We start from the raw sequence: 26,740 nt of genomic DNA, 5'->3' as shown, positions 1-26,740 counted from the left end.
ATGCAACACAGTAGGCCGGGCCGCTTTAGTGAGTGTAATACATTTCGGGGGTTCTCGAAAGTACTGCAATCATTAATAACGACAAGAAGGAACTTGAGGCGTAATCTAACCATAAGTTCTTCCCGGATGCTTTCTTCGGACTGGCTGCGCTTGTGTTCGATTAGATTAGATTAGATTAGTTTGGACCATTCTTTATTTTGCTTCTTCTTTGAAAAATAATCAACTGCCGTTTTCTTCCTTTAGTAAGAAAGGCTTTATCTCACCCCAGGTGGGATTAAATTGGGTTTTTAAACATGGTTTTTGTGAAATCGCAATTTTACATAAAAATTATGATCTTTATAGTTAATCGACAGTTCCCCTATTCCAAAAATATCAACATTTCCAAAGGACCACCGTCCACGTCCACGTTATTTTAAAACACGTGGCATCACAAAATGGCTACTGAATTTTAAAAAGATGACAATTTTGAGGTCGAAAGATGTGAGGTAAGGCCAACTTCACCGACAACTCAAAAATGTCTTATCATCATGACGAAACAACACCAATAGTGCTCAATCTGCCTATAAAGCTCGGATTGCCTTGGCCTCACAGAAGTTTTTGTTTTGATTCGAGTCCAACGATGAAATTCGCCCCACCCGAGGACCACATGGCAGTGATGCCATTCACGCTGCAATGTCTGCGGCTGTTCGGACTTCGCGGGGATCGCCGCAATCGGGTGCACTTTGTGCTGGCCCTGCTGTACCGCGTTATGTTGCTGAATTTCCCAAAGCTCGCGTTTGGCTTCCGGGATCGCATCGATCTGGTTATTCGAAGCATTTCGGAGCTGCTGTTTCAAATCCACATCGACCTGCGGGCTGTTTTGTTCGCCACAAAGTTGGGAGAGTTTGAGGAATTGGTGGGAATTTTGAGGAAGGTGTACAATAAGGGTAAGTTAGGGCTTGGTCGATTTGTGCAGAGATTAATTTAAATCTATATTTGTCAACGGTAGTTAAAACTCTGGACGCCAACTCATCGGAAAGGAAGATCATCGAAACTTCGAACTTAGGGATTGATCGACGCTCCAAGTCCTACGCACTGTACGTAGCAATTGCAGTCACCGTCTTCTTCTGGGTTCCCGTGGTCCAAACTACAGCTATTTGGCTTCTGAACCGTGGTTCGAACAGTACCGATCGCCCCGAGTTTGTAACGATGATGGAATTAGAGTTGGGTTTGATCGAAGTTGATTATTATTGCTATGAACTTCAAAAAGACTTATCATTTTTCCAGGTTCTACGGTATGGATCATCGTCAGAACATCGTTCATTACTTCGTTTATGCGACCTTTTCGAGCGTAGCCCATCACTATTCTGCGGTTTACTTTGCCCTCTCCGGAATGGTGATCTTCAGCTGTATCAAGTCAATCGCTGCACTGTTTGAGCTTGTTTCAATCAGATTGGCAACACTGCACGAGCTTTCAGGGAAGGAACTTCGCGAAGAGTTGGCGGATCTGGTTGAGCTGCACGTTGATGGATTAAGGTTCGGTTAAGATTTTTCTTGTTATAGTTTATACGAAAATTACATTCAAAACTGCAGATGCATCGAACTCTTGGAAAACATCAACAATCTGGCCATGATGGTACAAATGGTCAACTGCGTATTGATTTGGATTTCAATGTTTCTCTCAATCAGCACCGTAAATATTTCAGTTACTTCAATGCAAATTGATTTGCGGAAGTCATAATCGCATTCAATTCCAGCATTTCACCCCAGAAGTGGTCAGCCTGTTGGTTCTACTAATCGTGATGACTGGCGAAACTTACGTTCTGTGTCAACTGGCAACCGAGCTATCGCACGTGGTACATTCCTCAGTCAATTTCCATGAAAAAAATACTCAAGTTACTTTTTTAATCGATAGAACCTAACCGTTGCAGACTCCATCCACCGTTCAGAGTGGATCCAGTTGCCCGTTGACGTGCAGAAGGGACTGGCGATGATGTTGCAGCGGGCTCAGAAAAGGCAAGGCCTCACGGCTGCCAAGTTCTTCTACATGGACGCAGGGCTGAGCTGTACGATTTTGAACTAGTTAGTCGCTGTTGGCGGGTTTAGGGCGCCAATGTTTTTGGCGAGGGCGCTTCTCCTCGTAGGGCGCCTATATTTGTACAAGGGGCGCCAAGTGATGAGCGGGGGGGGGGGGGGGTAGAATATGCTGTTCGTTTTTTGATTACAAAAAAAAAATAACAGCTACGTTAGCAAATGAAAAAGTGAGTTTCAGAAAGCCACATAACTTTTATCCATTTGCCCATCGGCAAACTGCAACAGTTATTTAGCAACAGTACGAGTATGAATCCCCTATTCGGAAAGGTAATCAATTTTCATACAAACATATTTCATTTAAAATCACTTCTCATTACTTCTTACGAACAAATCTAATCTAATCTATCTAATCTAATCTAATTACTTCTAACGAACAAAAACAATTTAAATGATAGCGAAAAAGCGAAGGATTGATCTTAGATAGTTTACCAACATTTTCCAAAAATATGATGGAATTTGATGAATCGTTTAAAAATTGAAACTAAAATAATGCTCTAATACGAAGTAATGATCAAAACAAGTAACTCAGCAGTGTTACTCTTTCAAAGGAATCGACCCATTTCAAAGAACCTATTAGAAGGTTGATTTTTTGAAAAATCATTTTTGGTGAAAACCGTACCCCACATATATAAAGCTGCCAAAATCGCGGGTTTTGTTCTTGGAATGTGACATTTTCAGCAAACGTTTTTTAGATGTATCCTACTCTACCCTTTAAACATCATTAAGTTTCATTGAAAAGACTGAGGAATTGCAAATTCCATTAAAAAAATCATTTTGACCCGATTGCACCCCTACTGAGGTAACTTTATTAATGATTTGGCAAAAATAGCCACTCCAGCCGCAATAAATTAAATCATCGCAGCGAACAAAAATGTATATTTCAAACACAGATCAGACCCTGATATACCATAACACCGGTCATTGTATGCTAGCGATGCATAAAACGAACAGTGTGAACAGAGCGAACAGCAACGTAGCAGCATCTAGAAAAAGGAAAGAATCATCAAAACGGAACACGTTGAAGCGCACTGCTAGTTGATTCAAAACAAACGCGGCAGCGTTTCGCGGCGCAACTTGGCAACTTAGCAAATTTGCAAAATGCAAAGTTTCTCTTGGGCCCTGCTGAGGGCGCCAAATGGTTTAATGAGGGCGACATTTTTGTTAAAGAACTTGTTAGTCGACGACTAACCTCGACTAACCTACAGCTCAGCCCTGATCTCCCTTAGGCTCTTTTATTTTAATTTGCAAAAATGGCATTTTGGGCGCCCTGGGGCTTCCTGAGGGGGCGCTCTATCTTTTTCAAGAAGGCGCAGCACAAATCGGCAACTTGGCAAATTTGCAAAATGCAAAGTTTCTCTTGGGCCCTGCTGAGGGCGCCAAATGGTTTAATGAGGGCGACATTTTTGTTAAAGAACTTGTTAGTCGACGACTAACCTCGACTAACCTACAGCTCAGCCCTGATCTCCCTTAGGCTCTTTTATTTTAATTTGCAAAAATGGCATTTTGGGCGCCCTGGGGCTTCCTGAGGGGGCGCTCTATCTTTTTCAAGAAGGCGCAGCACAAATCGGCAACTTGGCAAATTTGCAAAATGCAAAGTTTCTCTTGGGCCCTGCTGAGGGCGCCAAATGGTTTAATGAGGGCGACATTTTTGTTAAAGAACTTGTTAGTCGACGACTAACCTCGACTAACCTACAGCTCAGCCCTGATCTCCCTTAGGCTCTTTTATTTTAATTTGCAAAAATGGCATTTTGGGCGCCCTGGGGCTTCCTGAGGGGGCGCTCTATCTTTTTCAAGAAGGCGCAGCACAAATCGGCAACTTGGCAAATTTGCAAAATGCAAAGTTTCTCTTGGGCCCTGCTGAGGGCGCCAAATGGTTTAATGAGGGCGACATTTTTGTTAAAGAACTTGTTAGTCGACGACTAACCTCGACTAACCTACAGCTCAGCCCTGATCTCCCTTAGGCTCTTTTATTTTAATTTGCAAAAATGGCATTTTGGGCGCCCTGGGGCTTCCTGAGGGGGCGCTCTATCTTTTTCAAGAAGGCGCAGCACAAATCGGCAACTTGGCAAATTTGCAAAATGCAAAGTTTCTCTTGGGCCCTGCTGAGGGCGCCAAATGGTTTAATGAGGGCGACATTTTTGTTAAAGAACTTGTTAGTCGACGACTAACCTCGACTAACCTACAGCTCAGCCCTGATCTCCCTTAGGCTCTTTTATTTTAATTTGCAAAAATGGCATTTTGGGCGCCCTGGGGCTTCCTGAGGGGGCGCTCTATCTTTTTCAAGAAGGCGCAGCACAAATCGGCAACTTGGCAAATTTGCAAAATGCAAAGTTTCTCTTGGGCCCTGCTGAGGGCGCCAAATGGTTTAATGAGGGCGACATTTTTGTTAAAGAACTTGTTAGTCGACGACTAACCTCGACTAACCTACAGCTCAGCCCTGATCTCCCTTAGGCTCTTTTATTTTAATTTGCAAAAATGGCATTTTGGGCGCCCTGGGGCTTCCTGAGGGGGCGCTCTATCTTTTTCAAGAAGGCGCAGCACAAATCGGCAACTTGGCAAATTTGCAAAATGCAAAGTTTCTCTTGGGCCCTGCTGAGGGCGCCAAATGGTTTAATGAGGGCGACATTTTTGTTAAAGAACTTGTTAGTCGACGACTAACCTCGACTAACCTACAGCTCAGCCCTGATCTCCCTTAGGCTCTTTTATTTTAATTTGCAAAAATGGCATTTTGGGCGCCCTGGGGCTTCCTGAGGGGGCGCTCTATCTTTTTCAAGAAGGCGCAGCACAAATCGGCAACTTGGCAAATTTGCAAAATGCAAAGTTTCTCTTGGGCCCTGCTGAGGGCGCCAAATGGTTTAATGAGGGCGACATTTTTGTTAAAGAACTTGTTAGTCGACGACTAACCTCGACTAACCTACAGCTCAGCCCTGATCTCCCTTAGGCTCTTTTATTTTAATTTGCAAAAATGGCATTTTGGGCGCCCTGGGGCTTCCTGAGGGGGCGCTCTATCTTTTTCAAGAAGGCGCAGCACAAATCGGCAACTTGGCAAATTTGCAAAATGCAAAGTTTCTCTTGGGCCCTGCTGAGGGCGCCAAATGGTTTAATGAGGGCGACATTTTTGTTAAAGAACTTGTTAGTCGACGACTAACCTCGACTAACCTACAGCTCAGCCCTGCATGGACGTCGAGCGGTTTGGCCGCGTGGCACAGACTTCTTACTCGATCTTTGTCGTGCTGAAGGAAAGAATGTGAACTGGTTGGCTGAAATTTCTCGGGAATTAGAATAATATGCTATTAAATACGTTGAAGTGTTATTTCATGGAGTTGAACAATACATTGATTGAATATATGTATTTGAATTCATGCTTGTGCATACATATTAGGATGAAACAAAAATAACTTTTTGGTGGGCATTCAGGCGTTTGTTCCGGTGGGCTCAGAAGAGCCCACATCCCAACCACTTCCCTTTGTCGTAGAGGGCTCATATTTGGCATGACTTCATATCATGTATAGACAAACAAACGCTGAAAGTTTCATCCAAATCGGAGCACCTCGATACGACCTCTAGAACAAACCGAGCAATATTTACAAATACTGCCTCTTAATTATTTTGACAAAGAACTTTGTCCTAAGGTTTCTATACGTGGTGTCAATCCAAAATTTTCGCGAAGCGAAAACGTTACGTGACGAATTCCCCTCTCGGCAAATTTCCCCTCTTTTTGGTGCACGCTGGTTGGATGAACGAACGTTTCCCAATCAGTCAATCGAGAGACGTGAGATTGATGTATCTAAAATCACCCCCACTCCACCTCATAATTTTCGGATCGTCGACGGGGCAACAAAACGCGGCTCGGTCGGTCCCGAAAATTCATTCTATTGCTGGACGTCGACGAGAACACATCAGAAGCAGATGGCCTGGTGGCCCGGTAGCAGACAGCCTGGAGGTCTGGGAGCAGATGGCTTGGAGGCAAGGACCAGCTAAGACATGCCAGTCACGGGAGTTGATCATTGGAACTGGCCACCACCTGGACTGGAGTGGCTGGAGGCCCCGCGGATGTTCCGATGGGGGGACATTTGCCGGACCGTAAGAGTTGGGGCAATATGGGTATCAAACTTTATGATTTTTGATACTGGACATAAAAAGTTGCATTTGGCCTTTATCTGAAGATAAGCAGTTAAAATAAATTGCTTATTAGGCAGGAAGTAATAAATAGATTACTGCGATGCACATTTTCAGAAAATCTGTTTCTGGAAATTTAGAATAACTATCTCGTAATCAATTAGAGCCCTTTACTGCCGCCGATTGCTTGCAACAGCCTTGCAAAAACATTCCCGCATCTTGGTGAATTTCGAGTGGTGAAGGAAAGTCAATTGATTTCACCTCGATTTCTATTTCAGCAACTTGCAATTTCCGTCCCCTTAGTTTGATAGGACGTTAATTATTAGGGAATCATGGGGAAATTTGGACCGGACATTCTAATCGAAAATTTCAACAATCATCTTGGAAAGTTCTTTGTCACACTGGTCATGTGTGACATAACCACCTGCACCTTTTTTAAATCAAATTTACAACTCCAATACTTCTAACTCACGTGAAATTTTTCGAGGATTCCGAATATGACAAAATTAAGACCAAAAAGTGCCGCTATGGAAGCCTACAGGGAAAAACTAACGTTGTAAAATGTTTATTATAGAAAAATCGAAAAACTATGAGAAAAACTGCGATTGGTCAAAAAGCTAATACAGTATAGGCTTATAGTCCATGAAATTCCCTAACTTTTGACCTCTTTGACCCCTTTGACTCTTTTGACAATCGTCCAAGGGGTCATTCTTATGCAAAATTAGCTAAACTTTCCGAAATAAATACTTTCAAAAGCACACGATTGAGTTTTTGGGGTTGAAAATTCGAAAAACTTGTCAGAAATGGTCAAAATCATAACTTTTTCAAAAAACTTTTTTGTAAAATTCTTATAATTCGTGAAGAATACATGCCAACCCCTTATGTCTATATATCAAAATTATTGTTTTTGTCTGCTCTACAACTTTGTAGAAATTGTTACACTCTAAAATGTAACCATGCAAAGTTAGAAAAAACACGTAATTTTAAAATGAAAAATTTTGTTCTAAATGAAAAAATGACCCTTCTGGGTTATTTCAGATTAGAAAAGTACATTAAATTTCCCATAAAATGACATGTCTCACGATTTTTGACAGTTGAGTAACGGGAAATGTCAGCGATTTTAAAACTTTTTTTTGATGAAAAATACGTTTTTTCGAAATTTTGAGTACGCCATCAAATTGGGCGTCTAATTTTACACAAAAGTCCTTTTGACACCAAATTTCTATCTCTTCACGGTTGCGAGCTACAAATCACTGAAAAACGTGTTACCGCTTACCCCTTAGAGCAAAGTTTCACGAAAATCGAAGAGGGGTCGGGCCAACTGCTGTGTGAGTTGGTGGAGAATGACCCATTAGGGTGTAATATGGTTGTATGGGAAAAAAATAAAGTTGTCCAAATTTAGCGAGCACAGCATTTTTTCAGTTCCTTTTGGGGTCCTAAACAACTCCCCAAAGTTTGGCAACGATTGGTTTAGTCCTCACTTTGCGCAAAGCGATTCAATTTTCCATATAAATTTGTATGGGAAAAACCCTTTTTTTGGATTTTGATATTTATAAAATCCACGTTTCACGCTGTACTGTAACCGGATTCATATTCGGATGCTCTGGAAGGTGCTCTACAACTTTCCCGAAGAGAGTATGGTGCTAGCTTGCTCCTAAAAAAAGATACAGCGTGTTCAAAACTCGTCTAAAACGTGTTTTTTGCTCGAAAATCACGTTTTAGACGAGTTTTGAAGACGCTGTATCTTCTTTAGGGACAAGCTAGCACCATACTCTCTTCAGGAAAGTTGTAGAGCACCTTCCAGAGCATCCGAATATGAATCTGGTTTTAGTACAGCGTGAAACGTGGTTTTTATAAAAATCAAAATTCAAAAAAATCGGTTTTCCCATACAAATTTATATGAAAAATTGAATCGCTTTGCGCAAAGTGAGGACTAAACCAATCGTTGCCAAACTTTGGGGAGTTGTTTAGGACCCCAAAATGAACTGAAAAATTGCTGTGCTGGAAAATCGATTTTGATTTTTTTATTTTTTTTTTTTTTTTTATTTAATTTATATTTATTTTGATTTTCTCTTCCATGTACATTCATTCAGTTAAAATATTATTGAGTGTCCAATCACAATCGATGACTTTTCACCTCAATTTTAAATACTAGCAACTTTCATTTATTCATGAAATATTGTAGCTTTCGCTATTCAGTGATTTCAAATGTAGGAGGTCCTACATGTACAAAAGGGAAAAGGGATACCTTAAAACTAACTTATAAACTATATAAAGAGCGGATCAATGCAGCTGAAGACTGCAATGATTTTTGTCGAAATGCATCAATTATCTTATTGGACATAACATCCAAAGTGTCAACTTCGGCTAATTGATGAAGTTCACTGGTGCTGAACCAGGGAGGAAGTTTCAGAATCATTTTCAGAATTTTGTTCTGAATCCTCTGAAGTTTTTTCTTCCTGGTTAAGCAACAGCTTGTCCAGATCGGCACAGCATAAAGCATGGCAGGTCTGAAAATTTGTTTATAAATTAACAGTTTATTCTTGAGACAAAGTCTAGAATTCCTGTTTATAAGTGGATACAAACATTTAATATACTTGTTACATTTAACCTGGATACTTTCAATGTGATCCTTGTAAGTAAGGTTTTTGTCAAAAGCAAGTCCAAGATATTTCACTTTATCCTCCCACTTTAAATTTACCTCATTCATCTTTATAATGTGATGACTTTTTGGTTTAAGAAAATCAGCCCTTGGTTTGTGAGGGAAAATAATAAGTTGAGTTTTTGTAGCATTTGGAGTAATTTTCCATTCTTTCAAATAAGAATTGAAAATATCCAAGCTTTTTTGTAATCTTCTTGTGATGACACGAAGGCTTCTACCTTTGGCGGAGATGCTTGTATCATCAGCAAAAAGTGATTTCTGACATCCTGGGGGCAAATCAGGCAAGTCAGAAGTAAAAATATTGTATAAGATTGGACCCAAAATGCTTCCTTGAGGGACGCCAGCACGTACAGGTAGTTGATCAGATTTGCTGTTCTGATAACATACCTGCAGAGTACGATCCGTCAAATAATTTTGAATAATTTTCACGATGTAAATCGGAAAATTAAACCTTTTCAATTTCGCAATCAAACCTTTATGCCAAACACTGTCAAATGCTTTTTCTATGTCTAGAAGAGCAGCGCCAGTAGAATAGCCCTCAGATTTGTTGCTTCGAATTAAATTTGAAACTCTCAACAACTGATGAGTAGTTGAATGCCCAAGGCGAAATCCAAACTGCTCATCAGCGAAAATTGAATTTTCATTAATGTGCGTCATCATTCTATTAAGAATTATTCTTTCGAATAATTTACTAATAGATGAAAGCAAACTAATGGGCCGATAGCTTGAGGCTTCAGCAGGATTTTTATCCGGTTTTAAAATCGGAACTACTTTGGCATTTTTCCAACTACTGGGAAAATATGCCAAATCAAAACATTTGTTGCAAATTTTGACCAAGCTACTTAAAGTTGCTTCAGGTAATTTTTTAATTAAAATGTAAAAAATGCCATCCTCACCAGGGGCTTTCATATTTTTAAACTTTTTGATAATAGATTTTATTTCATTCAGATCCGTATTAAAAACATCATCTGATGAAAACTGTTGTTCAACAATATTCTGAAATTCTATTGAAATTTGATTTTCAATAGGACTCAGAACATTTAAGTTGAAATTATGAGCACTCTCAAACTGCTGAGCAAGTTTTTGAGCTTTCTCCCCATTAGTTAATAAAATATTATCACCATCTTTTAAAGAAGGGATTGGTTTCTGAGGTTTCTTAAGAACCTTTGAAAGTTTCCAAAAAGGTTTGGAATAAGGTTTAATTTGTTCGACATCTCTTGCGAACTTTTCATTTCGCAGGAGAGTGAATCTGTGGTCAATAACCTTTTGCAAATCTTTTTGAATTCGCTTCAGTGCAGGATCACGAGAACGTTGATACTGTCTTCGGCGAACATTTTTCAGACGAATCAAAAGCTGAAGATCGTCATCAATAATGGGAGAATCAAATTTGACTTGGACTTTAGGAATAGCAATATTCCTAGCATCCAAAATTGCATTAGTTAAAGATTCCAAGGCTGAATCAATATCAGCTTTGGTTTCTAAAACAAAATCATGATTTAAATTATTCTCAATATGATGCTGATACCGGTCCCAATTAGCTTTGTGATAATTAAACACAGAACTATTGGGTCTGATAACTGCTTCATGAGAAAGTGAAAAAGTTACTGGAAGATGATCAGAATCAAAATCAGCATGAGTCACTAAAGGACCACAATACTGACTTTGATTTGTCAAAACCAAATCAATTGTTGATGGATTTCTAACAGAAGAAAAGCAAGTTGGCCCATTCGGGTACAAAACCGAATAAAGACCAGAAGTGCAATCTCTGAATAGAATTTTACCATTGGAATTTACTTTTGAATTATTCCAAGATTGGTGTTTGGCATTAAAATCACCGATGATCAAAAATCGAGATCTATGCCGAGTAAGTTTATTCAAATCCCCTTTGAAATAATTTTTATTTTCCCCAGTGCATTGGAATGGTAAATATGCAGCTGCAATCATAATTTTCCCAAAAGAAGTTTCAAGTTCAATGCCCAAACTTTCAATAACTTTTAACTTAAAGTCACGTAACGTGCTATAAGTCATACTACGGTGGATAACTATTGCAACTCCACCGCCATTTCGATTCATTCTGTTATTGGTTATAACTTTATAATCTGGATCACTTTTCAAATAAGTGCCAGTTTTTAAAAATGTTTCGGTTATAACAGCAACATGCACGTTATGAACTCGTAAAAAGTTGAAAAATTCATTTTCTTTCGCTTTTAAAGAGCGAGCATTAAAATTCATAATATTGATGGAATTACTTAGATCCATGATTAAACTTCAGGGTAAGAACAACATCATTCGCAAATTTTAATCCAATCTGGATAGCTTCCATCATGGATGTAGCATTACTCATTGTTTGAATCAAACCAAACAGTGAGTTTTGCAAAAAACTCATTTTTTCAAACGTAACATCGCCGAGATCAGAAGATCCCAAAGCGTTGTCAGCAGAAAAATTTTCAAATGAAATTTGAGGTACCTGCCCAATTTGAAAATTGGTAGAGGATTTAAAATTCGTGGATGAACCCGAACCCGAAACGACGTTGGCATAAGAAATGCCATTGCTGTTACCTAACTTTTCCACGGTAGGGGTATTGTTCGAGTGAGACAGCACGAACGTTTGATTTAAAGATGCAGGTACAACCTGACTTTGAGAAAATTTCGGTTTGGATTTCGGCTGATGCTTAGCACGAGAATCCAAAACCTTTTTTCTGATGGGGCAATCCCAGAAATTTGATTTGTGATTTCCACCACAATTTGCACATTTAAATTGGGTGACTTCTTTCACGGGACAATTGTCCTTGTCGTGAGAAGAATCCCCGCAAACCATGCATTTTGGAACCATGGAGCAATGATCAGTACCGTGACCGAATGCCTGGCAACGCCGGCACTGGGTCAGATTCTGGCCATTACCGCCATGTTTCTTAAAATGCTCCCACTTTACCCGTACATGGAACAAAAACTGAACTTTGTCCAATAGTTTCAAATTGTTGATTTCATTTCTGTTGAAATGAATCAGATAAAATTGTGAAGTCAAACCAAAGCGAGAAATATTCCCGTTTGATTTTTTCTTCATTGGTATTACTTGGGATGGGGCAAAGCCAAGCAACACCTTAAGTTCGTTTTTGATCTCATCCACCGACAAGTCGTTGGAGAGACCTTTTAGGACCGCCTTGAATGGACGAGCATTCTTGGTCTCATACGTGTAGAAATTGTGTTTGTGGTTTTTCAAATAACCAACAAAAGTTTGGTGATCTTGTAAAGATTCCGTCAACAAGCGACATTCTCCTCTTCGACCAAGCTGGAACGAAACCTTCAAATTGCAAGTTTCCTGGCAATTCTTCAGTTGCGTTCGAAAGCTGGCCAAATCGGAGACGGAAGTCACTACAATTGGCGGAGCCTTTACTCGTTTCTCGACGGCAGAAGGCTCAGTACGAGGAGAAGGATCCTTGTCAACAGTTTCGGATAAAACACCGAAACCGTTTGCCAATGGAATTGGAGGATTGACCTCACTTTCAGAATCAGAATCAGACCTCGGATGAGGCTGTTTTCTTTTTCTGTTTCCGTTAGCCGGTTTAGCGTTCAAACGCTTCACCGACGTAACGACCAAATCTTCAGAAGATTTGCGTTTACCTTTGTTTTGACGCATTTTGCAAGCAAAGTTCTCTTAAAAAGATGGCTTCGTTTGTAAAATACAACAAAATTTCAGGTGGGGTTAGTCTTGAAAAGACTGTTTAGAATTTGGGAAAATAACTCAGGTAGTCTTTAAAAAGACTGTGAATTTTTTTGAAATAACTCTGAGCTTAGGTAGTAAAAAATACCGCAGCTCTAGTGTCCGTTCACCACGAAGGTTCGCAAGACACTGAATCGATTTTGATATTACACCCTAATGACCCATCTAAGAGAGTTGGAATTGATAAAGTTTTACGAAAATGCGAGCAATTTTAGGATTTTTTTTATGTTTTTTGGACCTCAAACTTCAAAGCCCGTTTTACACCTTCCCTTTTCCCGCTGAAAGTTTCATACAAAACGGAGCACCTCGGAGCTTAATTATACTCTTTTTTGATCTCTGATATTTTGATAAAAATGATGTCCGAATCAATCATGCGACCCATCGTTGACTTTCCCAATAAATACATATCTCGGACCAAATTTCAAAATTATGCATTTTTCAGCATTAAAAATCGAACTAATTTAATTGAAAATTTTTATTGATAAAATAATGTTTTGTTGATCTCATTTTCGTTATTTTTCAAAACCCACATTTAAAAATAAATATACAGCAATTCCTCACGAAAACAGCTCGGCCGAAAACAAAAGTGGGGTTTTTGGGGTTCGGGTTAATATAACAATAACTTTTTCACAGAACAATGTCGGAAATAATGCAAAAATTCAAGGCATCATCCTAATACATCATCCTGCAAAAATAATTGACATACTTAAGTCCTAAGGGGCACCGGAGCCGGTTCCAGTTGGGGACCAAACTACATCAGCTCAGTGAACCGTTTCCGGTTTGAACCTGTTCCGGTGCCCGAAGGTCTTGACCATGTCATGTATCTATCCTGAATGATGTATTAGGATGATGCCTTGAAGTTTTGCATCATTTCCGGCATTGTTCTGTGAAAAAGTTATTGTTATATTAATAAATAAATAAAATACAGAAATGGTTTTTTTTTCTAAATAGCTCTAACTGTAAACTACAACTTTGCTGAAGACACCAAATCGAACATTAATCCTATTTAATGACACGGTTTTTATATATTTACGTTTCCAAATATTGTATTGAGAAAAAAATAACTTTTTTGATGCCAGGGATACATAAATAAAAAAAAGTGGAAATCTAGAGAACTACTCAGCTGTCGTGTGGTTATTTTCTGCAGGTCTCCACGATAGTCACCAAAAACGATGAAATTAAGAAAAATAATGTGTCGATTGATGGATTGACATAGTATAAAATAAAATAAAATCGTGGGGTTGATTCCGTTTTGAAAAGATAACAATGTATTTAACGTATAAAAAGTCCATGTTGGTGTTGAAGCTTCCATGATAACTTTCAAATTGAACGTTGAATTGCTGATAAATTGATTTCAAAAGATATTTACGTCTGTTTGTATAAGGGTTTTCCATCAATGTTCAATCAACCATTGTTATTTTTTGAACTTGAAGTTTTAACTGCTATCGGTTTGCACTAATTACCTTCAATTAATTTTTAAATCATTTTTCAATGCACTTTTTTTTTTTAACTTTGCGTCCTCGTTTCGATGTTTGTGCGGTCCCTATTTCTTAGCTTACAAGGACATCAATTCAGTAGCTTTGAATTATTGATTAGTAGATAGTAGTTTAACCAATTGTATCCCGCGATTCATGTATTTAAGTAGTTTATAAAATTATGGTAGAGAATTTCTTGTGAAGTTTTTCAAAAGTTGCTAAATTACTGGTTAGTGGCATTTCAGATTCATTCGTTGAAAGTAATTTTCTAATGTAAGGTCTACTATAACTCAGAGTTTTCCAATTGTCTTATCATCATGACTGAACAACCTCCGCTGTTCAGAGGTCAGTTATAAAACCCACCAAGGATTGCATTGGCCTCCACTCAAGTTTCGCCTCAACTGCAACGATGAAGTTCGCCCCGCTCCAGGACCGCATGGCAGTGATGCCATTCACACTGCGCTGTCTGCGACTGTTCGGACTACGCGGGGATCGCCGCAATCGGGTGCACTTTTTGCTGGCCCTGCTGTACCGCGTCGTGGTGATTTACGTTCCGAAGCTGGTGTTTGGCTTTCGGGATCGGGTAGATTTGGTGATAAGGAGCATTTCGGAGCTGTTTTTCGAGTGCCACATCGACTTGAATGCCGTTTTGTTTGCGGTCAAGTTGGACGAGTTTGAAGAGTTGCTGTGTCTTTTGCGGAAGTTGTACAATAAGGGTGGGGAATGATTGGTTTGAACATTTGAAGGGTTTTGATTGTTTGCTCTTGTTACGGCAGTTAAAACTCTAGACGTCAACTCACCGGAAAGGAAGATCATCGAAGCTTCGAACCTAGCGATTGATCGACGCTCCAAGTCCTACGTCGTGTACGTTGCAGTCGCGTGCACAATCTTCTTCTGGGTTCCCGTGGCTCAAACGACGGGTATTTGGATTCTAACCCATGGTTCAAATAGTACTGATCGGCCGGAGTTTGTAACCATGATGGAGTTGAAGTAAGTTTGTTGATTTATTTGTAACTAGTTGTGCATGATTACTAAGTTTTACAACAGCTTCTACGGCATGAACAATCGTAAGGATATCGCACATTACGTAATATATGCGGCCATTTCCGGCGTTGCCCATTACTACGCTGCGGTTTACTTTGCCCTGTCCGGAATGGTGATCTTCGGTTGCGTGAAGTCAATCGCTGCTCTGTTTGATATGGTTTCAGCCAGGCTGGCAACACTGCACGAACTTTCCGGGAAGGAACTTCGCGAGGAGTTGGTTGATCTGGTTGAGCTGCACGTTGATGGATTAAGGTTCGGTTAAAATTGTTGGTCAGTCTAAGCAAAACTAACGTTCCAATCTTCAGATGCATCGAACTCTTGGAGAACATCAACAACCTTGCAATGATGGTACAAATGATCAATTGTGTACTTATTTGGATCTCGATGTTTCTCTCAATCAGCTCAGTGAGTATTTCAATTACCACAACAAAAACAGATTTCGAACCTGAATCTATTCCAGCATTTCACCCCAGAGGTGGTCAGCTTGTTAGTTCTGCTACTCGTTACGACTGGTGAAACTTACGTTCTGTGTCAACTGGCAACCGAGCTATCCCAAGTGGTTTGTACTTTATCAAACAGTGTAAGTAAAAAACTTTTAAATTACATTTTCGGCAGAGCCTAACCATAACGGATTCAATCTGGAACTCAAAGTGGATCGGACTGCCCGTTGACGTGCAGAAGGGACTCGCGATGATGTTGCAGCGGGCTCAGAAAAAGGCAGGTCTTACGGCGGCCAAGTTCTGCTTCATGGACATCGAGCGCTTTGCACGCGTGGCACAATCTTCGTACTCGGTCTTTGTAATTTTGAAGGATAGCATTTGAATTGAAGATAGTTATTGCTAACTACTGTAGTTAATGGTTTCATCAAACAGCAATTAAAAAAGTAAACACTTCGTTCAACTAATAGCCATTACATGCCACCTAACCGCACTGTCTGCATCGAACTCCCTAGTATTCACCATGAGGCACTTTTTCAAGCTTCTCGACCCGATGGCAGTGATGCCATTTACGTTGCGTTGTTTGAGCTTCTTCGGACTTCGAGGTCGCCACCCGTGGCACTTTAGAGTAGGTATGTTTCTCGTACTGGCGTTTATTACGGTGCCCAAGATTGTGTTCGGGTATCGAAGCCGGATCGATCTGATCATCCGGGGTGTGTCGGAGCTGCTGTTTGACGCACTGATTGACAGTCGGGTGATCATTTTCGCCTTTAAACGGGCGGAGTTTGAGCGGTTGATTACGATACTGCGCAGGGAGTTCAATAAAGGTACTATGAGGTGGGAAGTTTACGAAGTTTAGCTGATAAAATTGTCGATTTTTCGCAGTGAACACATTGAACTGCAACTCACCATTAAGAAAACTTGTGGAAACTTCCAATCGAAAGATCGACAAGTACTGCAAGAGATATGTTCTGTACGTGATGCTAGCAGTTTCGTTATTCTTTTGGCCTCCAGTGGCGCAATCCGCTACAATCTGGTACCACCATCAGCATGACAGCAATGGCAGCAAACTTGAACTCGTTACAGTTATGGAACAAGAGTGAGTCATGCACAATCGCCGACAGTCCACATTTGGAATCGCTCTCATCTTTTCAGGTTTTATTGGTTAGATATTCGAGGCAACACGATTCACTACATAATTTACATAGTGTTCGCCCTTCCGAGCCATCACTACAGTGCTGCGTTCTTTACCCTTTCCGGGCTCATAATGTACTCCTGTATCAAAAGCATCACGACGCTATTTGAGGTGGTATCTACGAGGTTGGCAACACTGCACGAGTTCTCGAACGATGAACTTCACCAAGAGCTGGCTGAACTAGTTGAAATGCATATCGATAGTTTGAAGTAAACTGTGACTAACTGATGCGATCACATTAAAATATGTATTTATTTTTAGGTGCATTGAACTACTAGAAAACGTTAGTCACCTTGGCATTGTGATACAAATCGTGGATTGTATTGCTATATGGATACTAATGTTTCTTTCTTTGAACGCTGTGAGTTGATTCTGTCGATCAACCACATCGAAAACTATCATTATTTGTTTAATTTTAGAACTTCAACCTAAATTCAATAAGCTTGTTAGTACTACTCATCGTTATGACAGGGGAAACGTACACACTTTGCCGTCTTGGGACAGAACTTTCCTCAGCGGTAATTTAAAAGTTTACAAAAAAAAGTCAAAGACCTCAAACTTTTCCTTCAAATGAATTCCAGAGTCTGGCGATCGCCGATGCCATCTACAGCTGCCAGTGGATCCAGATGCCGGTGGACGTTCGCCGGAAGCTGGCCTTCATGATGCGAATGGCGCAGAAGCGGAAGGGTCTTACGGCGGCCAACTTTTACTTTGTGGACGTGCAGCAGTTTGCCAACATTGCCCAACGGTCGTACTCGATCTTTATTGTGCTGAAGGATGTGATTTAGTTTGAAGAATGTATGCATCACTTAGAATTTTTCACTTAGAATTTTTCCAAATCTATTTTATTTTTCATTGGACGTTCCTTTCTCTTTACCAAACCTGAAATCTGTATCATGGAAAGACATTTTGTGATCGATTTGCTGTCTGCAGCAAGTTGTAGTTATTGGTTTTGGGCATTTCACTCCACGTAACGAAAGCAGAATTTCGTAACTTTTTTTTTCTCCGTATCAACATGAGTGATACGAACTTATGCGACTGTGGGCAGGGTTATCAGGACATCGACCATCTCGTATGGGCGTGTCCGGATCACCATGTTCACAGAATTAAGTTGAAAGATACCCTCAGGGCCCGAGGAAGACCACCAGAAATCCCGATGCGAGACGCGTTATCTCAACTAGACCTTGATGTTCTCTATCCTATCTATCAGTTCCTCTTAGATTCCAAAATATCCATTTAGTTTTTCTTCAGTTAGTTTTCCTCTAGTTAGTTTTCCTTCAGTTAGTATAACTCGCCTTCACACAAAGCCGTCGTTTTTGGTTTGCACCGGAAGCAAAGCAAGATCGCCCCAGCAGCTGGACACCGAGTTGCGGCTGAGGACAAAAGCAAAGGCCAGCAGAGCCAACCAAGACCCCTACACAATCCCCCTTCCCTTCCCACGCCTTGTCTTTAACATCAATCCCTTCCCTACTAACCCCGAGTGGTCTGCCTGTGTGGATCAATCGGACCGCGCACTGGACTCACAATCCAGAGGTCGCCGGTTCGAATCCCGAGGCGGACGCAAAACATTCTAAGTGTAAATATAGGTTTTCGGTGCCCTCTCCCCGTGCCATACCTTCACACTTAGGAGACCCGGGAGGCGTAGTCTTGTCGCAAAAAGAACGATACACGCCTGTGGATCCGTTGACGAAACCTCAAGGTTTAAGAGGGCCACATTATAAGGTGTTACGTCGATTCTGTTTTTTTTACTAACCCCGATAAGGCCGCGGGTAATCGGCTCCCCTCCCACTGACATTTACACACAAGATCCTCTGTAATTACTCTTAGCATTAAGAACAATGTTATTACAAAAGCCGACTCGGTCCTAACCAGGTCCCAGCACCAAAAAGGACCTAATAAAAATAATTTTATGAAAAAAAAACTTTTTTTCTGAACAATACACATTAATAAAATAGCAATCCAGCTGCGTGTAAAAGGCCTTGGTGTAAAATAAATTTTGCATTATTTAATGAAATTTTATGTAATTTAACACCTTGAAATATGTAGCCCATCAGTATCGGAAAACTTTTTGACCAAAATGTCAAGCTCATACATACAGAAAAAAATGATTTTAAAAAAATCATCAGGAAATGGTGACAGATTTTGTGTCAAAAAAATGTGTAATATTACATCAAAAATTGATGAATTTTCATCAATGTCTTGTGAATATTCATCAGGTTCAGGAAAATTTTTACACATTTTCCAGGTAATATTACTCAAAAAAGAGGTAATATCAACCTACCAAATTTTCAACATTCCAAAATTCAACTTTTTTCGCTGTGTATGCGTTTATCCATTCCATTCATCATCGATCTGATGGCCGAGCGGGCTAAGGCGCCAGTCCAATATCCGTCGACCTCTTGCTTGTTACGGCGGTAGACCCACAGATCTGAACTCCATGGAGTCCTTGGATGACCCAGATCATCCCAATTAGTTTTTAACAACAATGTACTGTAGCCTACCACACTTTCTGAAGCAGTCTGACTAGGATCCGTTGTCAAAATCTTGAAGTTTCGACTTGTTTCTTTGGTAAGCCTGTTGCACAAAATTCCCCGAAGTTTCGGATGGACTAGAACATCCCAGATGTTCAAAAACCATGCTTTAATTTTTTTTAATAACATAACTAAACAAAATACAATTGATACATTTTGAATTTTTTTCGACAAATTACATAAACCCAAAGATTATTAATTTAAGTAATATTCACAATTTAAGGAAGCGTTAATTTATTACGTAACAAAGTGGGGGGGGGGGGGGGGGGGGGTTCGGAGGCCAGGTTACGCTCCTAACTTTTTTTTTAAATTTGTATGGAAATTTTGTTACGAGGGGGGGGGGGGTTCTAATAATCCGATTTATTGCGTTACGTAATAAAAGAACGCTCCCTAAGTCATGTTCATTCTCATTTAAAATCGTGACCAAAAGTTGTGTAACGTTATGCTTCGCATTCCCGGACGCTTCGAAACCCGGATACCTCATCTTATTTTATCAATTTTTCGTATGTAAGTTTGCATAATAATTGTCAAAACTGTATTATTTGATGAATTATAACATCAAATTTCATGTCAAATTTGTTTGGACGCAGTGGTCAATGAAAAAACAATAAAATAAAAATGTGAGTTTACCAAAAATGTGAAACATTTCATGGAAATATGTCATAGGCGTTTGAAGCACCGGGAAGGCAAAGCAGAAATTCATGGTTCTGATTTCCTTAAATTGCAAATTTTTATGTAAAATATCAATTGTTTTGATGTTAACAACTTATTTGAGACCTAAAAAATGCCACTCACTAAAATTTCAGTTCAAATTTGTGCGATTCATATGCAAAAACAAGTGTCCGGAATTCGAATCAGCTTTTATCAGTGTCCGGTATTCGAAGCATAACAAGTCATTTTTATTTTAAATGTGTAGAAAAGACATATTTTGCTTCCGTTCTCTTAAAATTTACTGTTTTTACTACATCCTAATGATATTTCTGCATTTCCAACTTACTGCATTATTTTTTGCCAGCTATAAAAAAATGATATGCTACTAATTGTCCGGATTTCGAATCATGACGTTATGCCGAAAAACACAGGAGTGAGAAAGGCACCAACCCCATTACAACCGCTCCTTCAGCACGACAAAAATCGAGTACGAAGTCTGCAGGACGCGCCCAAATCGCTCGACGTCCATGAAGAAGAACTTGGCCGCCGTAAGACCTTCCTTTTTCTGAGCCCGCTGCAACATCATCGCGAGTCCTTTCCGAACATCAACCGGTAGCTTGATCCAGTGGGAGTTCCATACAGAGTCTGTTATGGTTAGGCTCTGCAGAAAAACTTGATTTCATAATCTTCTACTTTCACTGGTTGATGAAGTACAAACCACTTTGGACAGCTCGGTAGCCAGTTGACACAGCACATACGTTTCGCCAGTCATCACGATTAGCAAAACCAACAAGCTTGTGGTCTCCGAGGTAAAGCGCTGAAATAGATGGTACTTACGTATTCCACAAATCACTTCTCATTGTGGTAAATCAAATATTTACAGTGCTGATTGAAAGAATCATCGATATCCAAATCAGAACACAGTTGACCATTTGTGCCATCATGACCAGGCTGTGAATGTCTTCCAGCAGTTTGATGCATCTGAAATTTTCGACATCGTTTTCCATTTGAATTACCTTCAAATCTCAACCGAACCTCAATCCATCAACGTGCAGCTCAACCAGCTCGGCCAACTCCTCACGAAGTGCCTTACCGGAAAGCTCGTGCAGTGTTGCCAGCTTCGCTGACACCAGCTCAAAGAGGGCTGCAATTGACTTGATACAGCTGAAGATCACCATTCCAGCTAGGGCAAAGTAAACCGCCGAATAATAGTGGGCAATGCTTGAAAGGGAGGCATAAACCAAGTAATGCCAAATGTTTCCGCGAGTGTCCAGCCCGTAGAATCTGAGTATTTTAAAAATGGAGAAATCATTCAAACAATGTCTGGGAATCTTCCAAACTTACTCCATTTCCATCATCATCACGTATTTCGGACGGGTAGTGCTGTTGTCTCCAAGACTTCGTAACCAAATCGTTGAGGTTTGAACTACGGGGACCCAGTAAAAGATGGTAACGGCCACTGCCACGTACAGTGCGTACGATTTGGAGCGTCGATCCAGCGATCGGTTCGAGTCTTCGATGAGCTTCCGTTCCGACGAGTTCGAGTCCAGTGTTTTGACTGCCGGATATCTCCTAGTTAAAACAAACGATCAATATCACTCCAACCGCTTACCCTTGTTGTAAACCCTCCTTAAAATGCGAACCAGCTGTTCAAATTCCGACACTTTGGCTGCGAACAGGACCACCCTGATGTCGATGTGCCACTGGAACAGCAGCTCCGAAACGCTACGGATCGCAACGTCCATCTGATCGCTCAAACCGAACGCAATCTTTGGCAAGTTGATCACCACCAAACGGTACGCCAGTGCTGCCAGAAAGTGAGTTCGATTGTGGAGACCACCGCGAAATCCAAACAGTTTCACGCACCGCAGCGTGAATGGCATCACTGCCATGCAGTTGAGGGGACTGTGGGATTTCATCGTCGGGTTAGACTGTTGTGAATGGTTGGGATGTTCGGGCGAGATTTTATACACAGTTTAGTGGTGAAATGATGCGTGTCATGACGATTGATTTTCGGAAATGATGACCTTTGGTTTGTTTAAACCAAACATTATCTGGGATTAAAAATACTTCACCAAACCAAAAGCAGTTGTGGTTTTTCTCACAAAGGTATACTGAAAAATCGACAAACCTTTACTGACCTTCATTTTCATCAAGGGAGATTGTTTTACCGGCCTTGCCATCTGTATTTTCGTTTTAAATCATAGCATTCAAAAACAGTTTTGTCTATCACAACAAAGTTCATAATTCATAATCAAATTTACGCAGCAAGGATTTATCACGTTCATGAAGTGACTCAGCCTGGTACCATTTGACATCTTTGATTGGAAATATCCATTCTGGCGTTATTTCACTTGAATTTCACTATGTTTACATTTTTCAGTCTTCTATCTTTGGAGTTTGTCTGTTGTCCTTCAGTCCTTCCATATTTCCATCCATTCCTTTTGTTCTTTTGTTCTTTTGTTCTTTTGTTCTTTTGTTCTTTTGTTCTTTTGTTCTTTTGTTCTTTTGTTCTTTTGTTCTTTTGTTCTTTTGTTCTTTTGTTCTTTTGTTCTTTTGTTCTTTTGTTCTTTTGTTCTTTTGTTCTTTTGTTCTTTTGTTCTTTTGTTCTTTTGTTCTTTTGTTCTTTTGTTCTTTTGTTCTTTTGTTCTTTTGTTCTTTTGTTCTTTTGTTCTTTTGTTCTTTTGTTCTTTTGTTCTTTTGTTCTTTTGTTCTTTTGTTCTTTTGTTCTTTTGTTCTTTTGTTCTTTTGTTCTTTTGTTCTTTTGTTCTTTTGTTCTTTTGTTCTTTTGTTCTTTTGTTCTTTTGTTCTTTTGTTCTTTTGTTCTTTTGTTCTTTTGTTCTTTTGTTCTTTTGTTCTTTTGTTCTTTTGTTCTTTTGTTCTTTTGTTCTTTTGTTCTTTTGTTCTTTTGTTCTTTTGTTCTTTTGTTCTTTTGTTCTTTTGTTCTTTTGTTCTTTTGTTCTTTTGTTCTTTTGTCATGAATCATCAGTCTTCATTAGTTTTCATTAGTCATTAGTTTTCAGTCTCCTGTCATTTTGGTTTTCTGTTTTCCATCTTTCTGTCCGTTTGTCCTGCTGTCCTGCTGTATGCTGTCTCCAGTCATCAGTCATCAGTTCTCAATCATTAGTTTTCAGTTTTCTTTCACCTGTCTTCTGTTCTCCTCTCGTTCTGTCTTTCTGTCTTCTGCCTTCAGTCATACGTTTTCAGTCTTTTGTCAATCTTTGGTTTTCTGTTTTCCGTACTTCTGTCCTTTTGTCTTATGTCTTCTGTCATCAGTCATTAGCATTCAGTCTTGTCTTTTTTTCTTTTTTCTTCTGTCAATCTTTGTATTCCTTCTTGTCTGTCTGTCTTCTGTCCTTTCGTCTTTAGTCTTTAGTCTTAAGTCTTAAGTCTTAAGTCTTAAGTCTTAAGTCTTAAGTCTTAAGTCTTAAGTCTTAAGTCTTAAGTCTTAAGTCTTAAGTCTTAAGTCTTAAGTCTTAAGTCTTAAGTCTTAAGTCTTAAGTCTTAAGTCTTAAGTCTTAAGTCTTAAGTCTTTAGTCTTTAGTCTTTAGTCTTTAGTCTTTAGTCTTTAGTCTTTAGTCTTTAGTCTTTAGTCTTTAGTCTTTAGTCTTTAGTCTTTAGTCTTTAGTCTTTAGTCTTTAGTCTTTAGTCTTTAGTCTTTAGTCTTTAGTCTTTAGTCTTTAGTCTTTAGTCTTTAGTCTTTAGTCTTTAGTCTTTAGTCTTTAGTCTTTAGTCTTTAGTCTTTAGTCTTTAGTCTTTAGTCTTTAGTCTTTAGTCTTTAGTCTTTAGTCTTTAGTCTTTAGTCTTTAGTCTTTAGTCTTTAGTCTTTAGTCTTTAGTCTTTAGTCTTTAGTCTTTAGTCTTAAGTTTTCATTCTTTTTCTTTGCGCTTCAATTACAATTAAAATGGTACATTTTGAAATGCTTAACGTTAATTACAGTCATCAACAAACGTAAACAAAGCATACTTTGCTCACACTAAACAATTTCCCTAGTCATTCCGTCCTCCTGGAACAGGCAGCACGCCATGAAATTCTACGAACTCCGCGAACCGATGGCTGCTTTGCCGTTTATTCAGCGAGTTTTACTATTTTCAGGCCTACGTGGATGCCCTCGAGGGCTGCTTCGATTTGGGCTAAGCTTTTTGGGACCATGGCTCGTGATTGGGCTTCCGAAGCTCATCTTTGGCTTTGGCAGCGATCTTGGCCTGAATGTTCGCGGTTATGCGGAGTTGATGTTCATGTGCAACATTGACGTACGGATGTTGATCTTTTTCTGGCATAGAAAAAAATTGGAAGAATTTGTTGAAATTGTGCAAAGGGCGTTTGATAATGTTAGCATTCTTAGTCCCGATTCTTCAACGTACAAAATGGTTCTGAAATTGAATCAAATGCCCGGGCAGACGGTAATAACAAAATTCATGCCATTTCAATAACAACTACTGTTAAAAAAACAAAAAGTGTTATGGAATATTCATGAAAAATCCATTTTTGCATAAGGCTTTAATAACAGTTTATGTTATCATAACAAAATTTGTTATTGGTCTGATATTGGTTGAAAGCCAAAACAACTTTGGAATAACATTTTTTGTTATGGAAGAATACCTCCAAATGTTATTGGGATGATCGGATTAGTTGTTAAAATAACAAAAAATAATAACAAAAATTTGTTCGACAAATAACTAAAAATGTTATTAGTCTGTTATTACAATAACAATCCAATAACAAAAAAATCATAACGACGAATAACAAATTTTGTTGTAAATAACATAAAATGTTATTGGCCTAGTATTTTCAAATATCAAAATATGTTATTCCCAAGTTATTTCCGTATGGTCGGGTGATGGATAAAAGTGCCAAGAGTTACGTGCTTTATACCCTTGGAACAAGTGGAGTATTCCTGGTGCTTTCAGCACTGCAAACCTGTGGAATCTACTTCATGAATCACGGGAATGATACTGTTGTACCGAAATTTGTTACGGCAACTGCTCATGAGTATTTTGAAGAAAACAAGTATGTTATTTGCCTGTTATTATTATTTCATTTTTCAGAGAAAGCGGTTGGGACGTCGATGAAAATATTGCTTACTGTTTTATTCATTTCGTGCTTATAACTCCGATGCACTTGCTATTAGGCCTCCGATTTGCCACAATCGATACAATGATATTCTGCGGGGTTCGATCTACAATTTCGTTGTTTAGATTGGTGTCTGCAAAGTTGGAAAAACTTCACGAATTTTCTGGATCAACTTTACGAGAACAATTTTTTGATGTTGTGAACCTTCATGTGGATGCTTTGAGGTAAAGCAGTATGAAATTTTTGGCATGTAGTGTGTAAACATCTGTAAATTTACAGATGCGTAAATATTTTGGAAACTATTTTCAGTTTCATTGTAATGGTTCAACTTGTCAGTACAGTGATCATATGGATTGCCATGGTGCTTTGCGTTAGCAATGTAAGTTTGATCATAATTAAATCTCGGATTTAATTTACAACTCAAAATTGTTATTGTAGAACCCCAACGCAAATGCTATTAATTTGTTCGTCCTTCTCATTCTTATAACGGCTCAATCTTATTTATTGTGTCGTCTTGGAACGGAACTCACTGCTGAGGTATCAAAATTATTATTGTTATTTATTTTATTTAAAATTATTCCAAATTTCAAATCTTATTTCAAAGAGCTTCGCCGTTGCAACCTCGTCGTACGACTGTCAATGGATCCAACTTCCGGCGGATATCCGGAGAGGAGTTGGACGGATCATGCAAAGGGCCCAAAAGTGGGAAGGAATTACGGCGGCGCACTTCTTTCAGCTGGATGTCGAACGATTTGGGGCCATGGTGCAAACTTCATACTCGATTTTCGTTATACTGAGGGAGCGATTGATGCATTCATAAATTTTAACGTTTAGTTCTTGCTAGTTTGTTATAATGTTATATTATTGATTATAGAAAATGCTTTCAAGTTTTTTAAGTGTATATAACAATTCAGAAGTGCAAAGGCGAATGTGTTAAAAGTGCATTTGAATGACTTATTCGAAAATGACTTGCAAAATATCACTGTTAAAACAAACTTAATATAGCAAAAATGGAAATTTCCTTCAGCCAATCGATACCATGCAAAATTACCGTTGTCGCAAAATGGTGTTGATGACTTAAACGGACCAATTAAAGGTCTATGAATTTTAAATGCAGCTTTGCCAGAGCCAGCCAATCCCTCCGTTACTGCCACACAGTTTATCAAATCCCAGCCAGCCATGAAGTTCTTCGAGCTGCAAGAGTCAATGGCTTGTACGCCGTTCCTGTTGCATTTTCTTCAGATCCTTGGCATACGAGGAGGAGGCCATGCCGGGTTGTTTCGATTTGTGGGTGGCCTGCTGGCCGGTTGGACTGTTCTGTGGATTCCCAAAGCCTTCTTCGGTTTCGGCGACGAGCTGGATCTGAACATACGAGGATATTCGGAACTGCTGTTTATGTTCAACATCGACGCGAGGGCGATCATATTTTACCTGAATATTGCGAAATTGGATGAGTTTGTCGAGCTGGTGCAAAACGTGTTTAATCAAGGTGAAACATTAGATCTAAATCAATGTGCTTTGAATTATAACTTTGTGACTTGCAGTGACAAAACTGAGCCCAGATTCTCCGTCGTACACCACGGTTCTCAAGTCAAATCAAGCGTTGGACCGGATCGCCAAAACCTACGTGATATTTGCAGCCGTTGCTGGGGTCGTTTTTGTAATTTTTCCGGCATTGCAAACCATCGTGATTTATACCTTGAACCATAGAGATGGCGCTGAAACTCTTAAATATGTTACATCGTCAGTGCACGAGTAA

General features: G+C 39.5%; 6 protein-coding genes across 6 annotated transcripts; 5 read left to right on the top strand and 1 right to left on the bottom strand.

Annotated features, from left to right (window-relative positions):
* The first annotated feature begins 619 nt into the window (after positions 1–619).
* Positions 620–5,324, top strand: LOC120418778 (uncharacterized). The gene is made up of 7 exons (XM_039581257.1): positions 620–926; positions 989–1,202; positions 1,267–1,515; positions 1,573–1,672; positions 1,737–1,835; positions 1,895–2,032; positions 5,244–5,324. Exons 1-7 carry the CDS (start codon positions 620–622, stop codon positions 5,322–5,324), a joined length of 1,188 nt encoding a protein of 395 aa, XP_039437191.1.
* Positions 5,325–14,290: 8,966 nt separating this feature from the next.
* On the top strand, positions 14,291–15,924 carry LOC120418776 (uncharacterized). Its single transcript, XM_039581254.2, has 6 exons — positions 14,291–14,766; positions 14,827–15,040; positions 15,098–15,346; positions 15,400–15,499; positions 15,555–15,653; positions 15,710–15,924. Exons 1-6 carry the CDS (start codon positions 14,460–14,462, stop codon positions 15,914–15,916), a joined length of 1,176 nt encoding a protein of 391 aa, XP_039437188.1. The 5' UTR covers positions 14,291–14,459; the 3' UTR covers positions 15,917–15,924.
* Positions 15,925–16,054: 130 nt separating this feature from the next.
* LOC120418781 (uncharacterized) lies at positions 16,055–17,514 on the top strand. The gene is made up of 4 exons (XM_039581260.2): positions 16,055–16,358; positions 16,417–16,630; positions 16,687–16,840; positions 17,308–17,514. The coding sequence occupies exons 1-4, from the start codon at positions 16,055–16,057 to the stop codon at positions 17,512–17,514; spliced, it is 879 nt and encodes a 292-aa protein (XP_039437194.2).
* A 2,784-nt stretch (positions 17,515–20,298) lies between these two features.
* LOC120418780 (odorant receptor 4-like) lies at positions 20,299–21,827 on the bottom strand. Its single transcript, XM_039581259.2, has 6 exons — positions 21,521–21,827; positions 21,253–21,466; positions 20,944–21,192; positions 20,790–20,889; positions 20,627–20,725; positions 20,299–20,569 (listed from the first exon to the last, which is right to left on the bottom strand). The coding sequence occupies exons 1-6, from the start codon at positions 21,825–21,827 to the stop codon at positions 20,363–20,365; spliced, it is 1,176 nt and encodes a 391-aa protein (XP_039437193.1). The 3' UTR covers positions 20,299–20,362.
* A 2,106-nt stretch (positions 21,828–23,933) lies between these two features.
* LOC120418787 (uncharacterized) lies at positions 23,934–25,801 on the top strand. Its single transcript, XM_039581265.1, has 6 exons — positions 23,934–24,297; positions 24,747–24,900; positions 24,957–25,205; positions 25,261–25,360; positions 25,420–25,518; positions 25,586–25,801. Exons 1-6 carry the CDS (start codon positions 23,934–23,936, stop codon positions 25,799–25,801), a joined length of 1,182 nt encoding a protein of 393 aa, XP_039437199.1.
* A 359-nt stretch (positions 25,802–26,160) lies between these two features.
* Positions 26,161–26,740, top strand: LOC128092654 (uncharacterized). Its single transcript, XM_052706952.1, has 2 exons — positions 26,161–26,470; positions 26,526–26,740. The coding sequence occupies exons 1-2, from the start codon at positions 26,161–26,163 to the stop codon at positions 26,738–26,740; spliced, it is 525 nt and encodes a 174-aa protein (XP_052562912.1).

This window comes from Culex pipiens, chromosome 2 (assembly GCF_016801865.2).
Source record: "Culex pipiens pallens isolate TS chromosome 2, TS_CPP_V2, whole genome shotgun sequence".
Taxonomy (NCBI): Eukaryota; Metazoa; Arthropoda; class Insecta; order Diptera; family Culicidae; genus Culex; species Culex pipiens.
Note: the sequence above shows the minus strand (reverse complement) of the source record. Positions and strands in the feature narration are given on the sequence as shown.

Bases quoted from the DNA above. Each gene is read 5' to 3' on its own strand.
- LOC120418778 (XM_039581257.1), top strand. From the start codon at position 620: ATGAAATTCGCCCCACCCGAGGACCACATGGCAGTGATGCCATTCACG. The intron at 1,673-1,736 runs GTAAATATTTCA...ATTCAATTCCAG, and splicing joins TGTTTCTCTCAATCAGCACC to CATTTCACCCCAGAAGTGGT. The intron at 1,836-1,894 runs GTACATTCCTCA...TTTAATCGATAG, and splicing joins CAACCGAGCTATCGCACGTG to AACCTAACCGTTGCAGACTC.
- LOC120418776 (XM_039581254.2), top strand. From the start codon at position 14,460: ATGAAGTTCGCCCCGCTCCAGGACCGCATGGCAGTGATGCCATTCACA. The intron at 15,347-15,399 runs GTTCGGTTAAAA...TCCAATCTTCAG, and splicing joins CTGCACGTTGATGGATTAAG to ATGCATCGAACTCTTGGAGA. The intron at 15,654-15,709 runs GTTTGTACTTTA...CATTTTCGGCAG, and splicing joins CAACCGAGCTATCCCAAGTG to AGCCTAACCATAACGGATTC.
- LOC120418781 (XM_039581260.2), top strand. From the start codon at position 16,055: ATGAGGCACTTTTTCAAGCTTCTCGACCCGATGGCAGTGATGCCATTT. The intron at 16,359-16,416 runs GTACTATGAGGT...GATTTTTCGCAG, and splicing joins GCGCAGGGAGTTCAATAAAG to TGAACACATTGAACTGCAAC. The intron at 16,631-16,686 runs GTGAGTCATGCA...TCATCTTTTCAG, and splicing joins GTTACAGTTATGGAACAAGA to GTTTTATTGGTTAGATATTC.
- LOC120418780 (XM_039581259.2), bottom strand. From the start codon at position 21,827: ATGAAATCCCACAGTCCCCTCAACTGCATGGCAGTGATGCCATTCACG. The intron at 21,193-21,252 runs GTAAGTTTGGAA...TAAAATACTCAG, and splicing joins GTGATGATGATGGAAATGGA to ATTCTACGGGCTGGACACTC. The intron at 20,570-20,626 runs GTTTGTACTTCA...GTTTTTCTGCAG, and splicing joins CTACCGAGCTGTCCAAAGTG to AGCCTAACCATAACAGACTC.
- LOC120418787 (XM_039581265.1), top strand. From the start codon at position 23,934: ATGAAATTCTACGAACTCCGCGAACCGATGGCTGCTTTGCCGTTTATT. The intron at 25,206-25,260 runs GTAAAGCAGTAT...GTAAATTTACAG, and splicing joins CTTCATGTGGATGCTTTGAG to ATGCGTAAATATTTTGGAAA. The intron at 25,361-25,419 runs GTAAGTTTGATC...TTGTTATTGTAG, and splicing joins TGGTGCTTTGCGTTAGCAAT to AACCCCAACGCAAATGCTAT.
- LOC128092654 (XM_052706952.1), top strand. From the start codon at position 26,161: ATGAAGTTCTTCGAGCTGCAAGAGTCAATGGCTTGTACGCCGTTCCTG. The intron at 26,471-26,525 runs GTGAAACATTAG...TGTGACTTGCAG, and splicing joins GCAAAACGTGTTTAATCAAG to TGACAAAACTGAGCCCAGAT.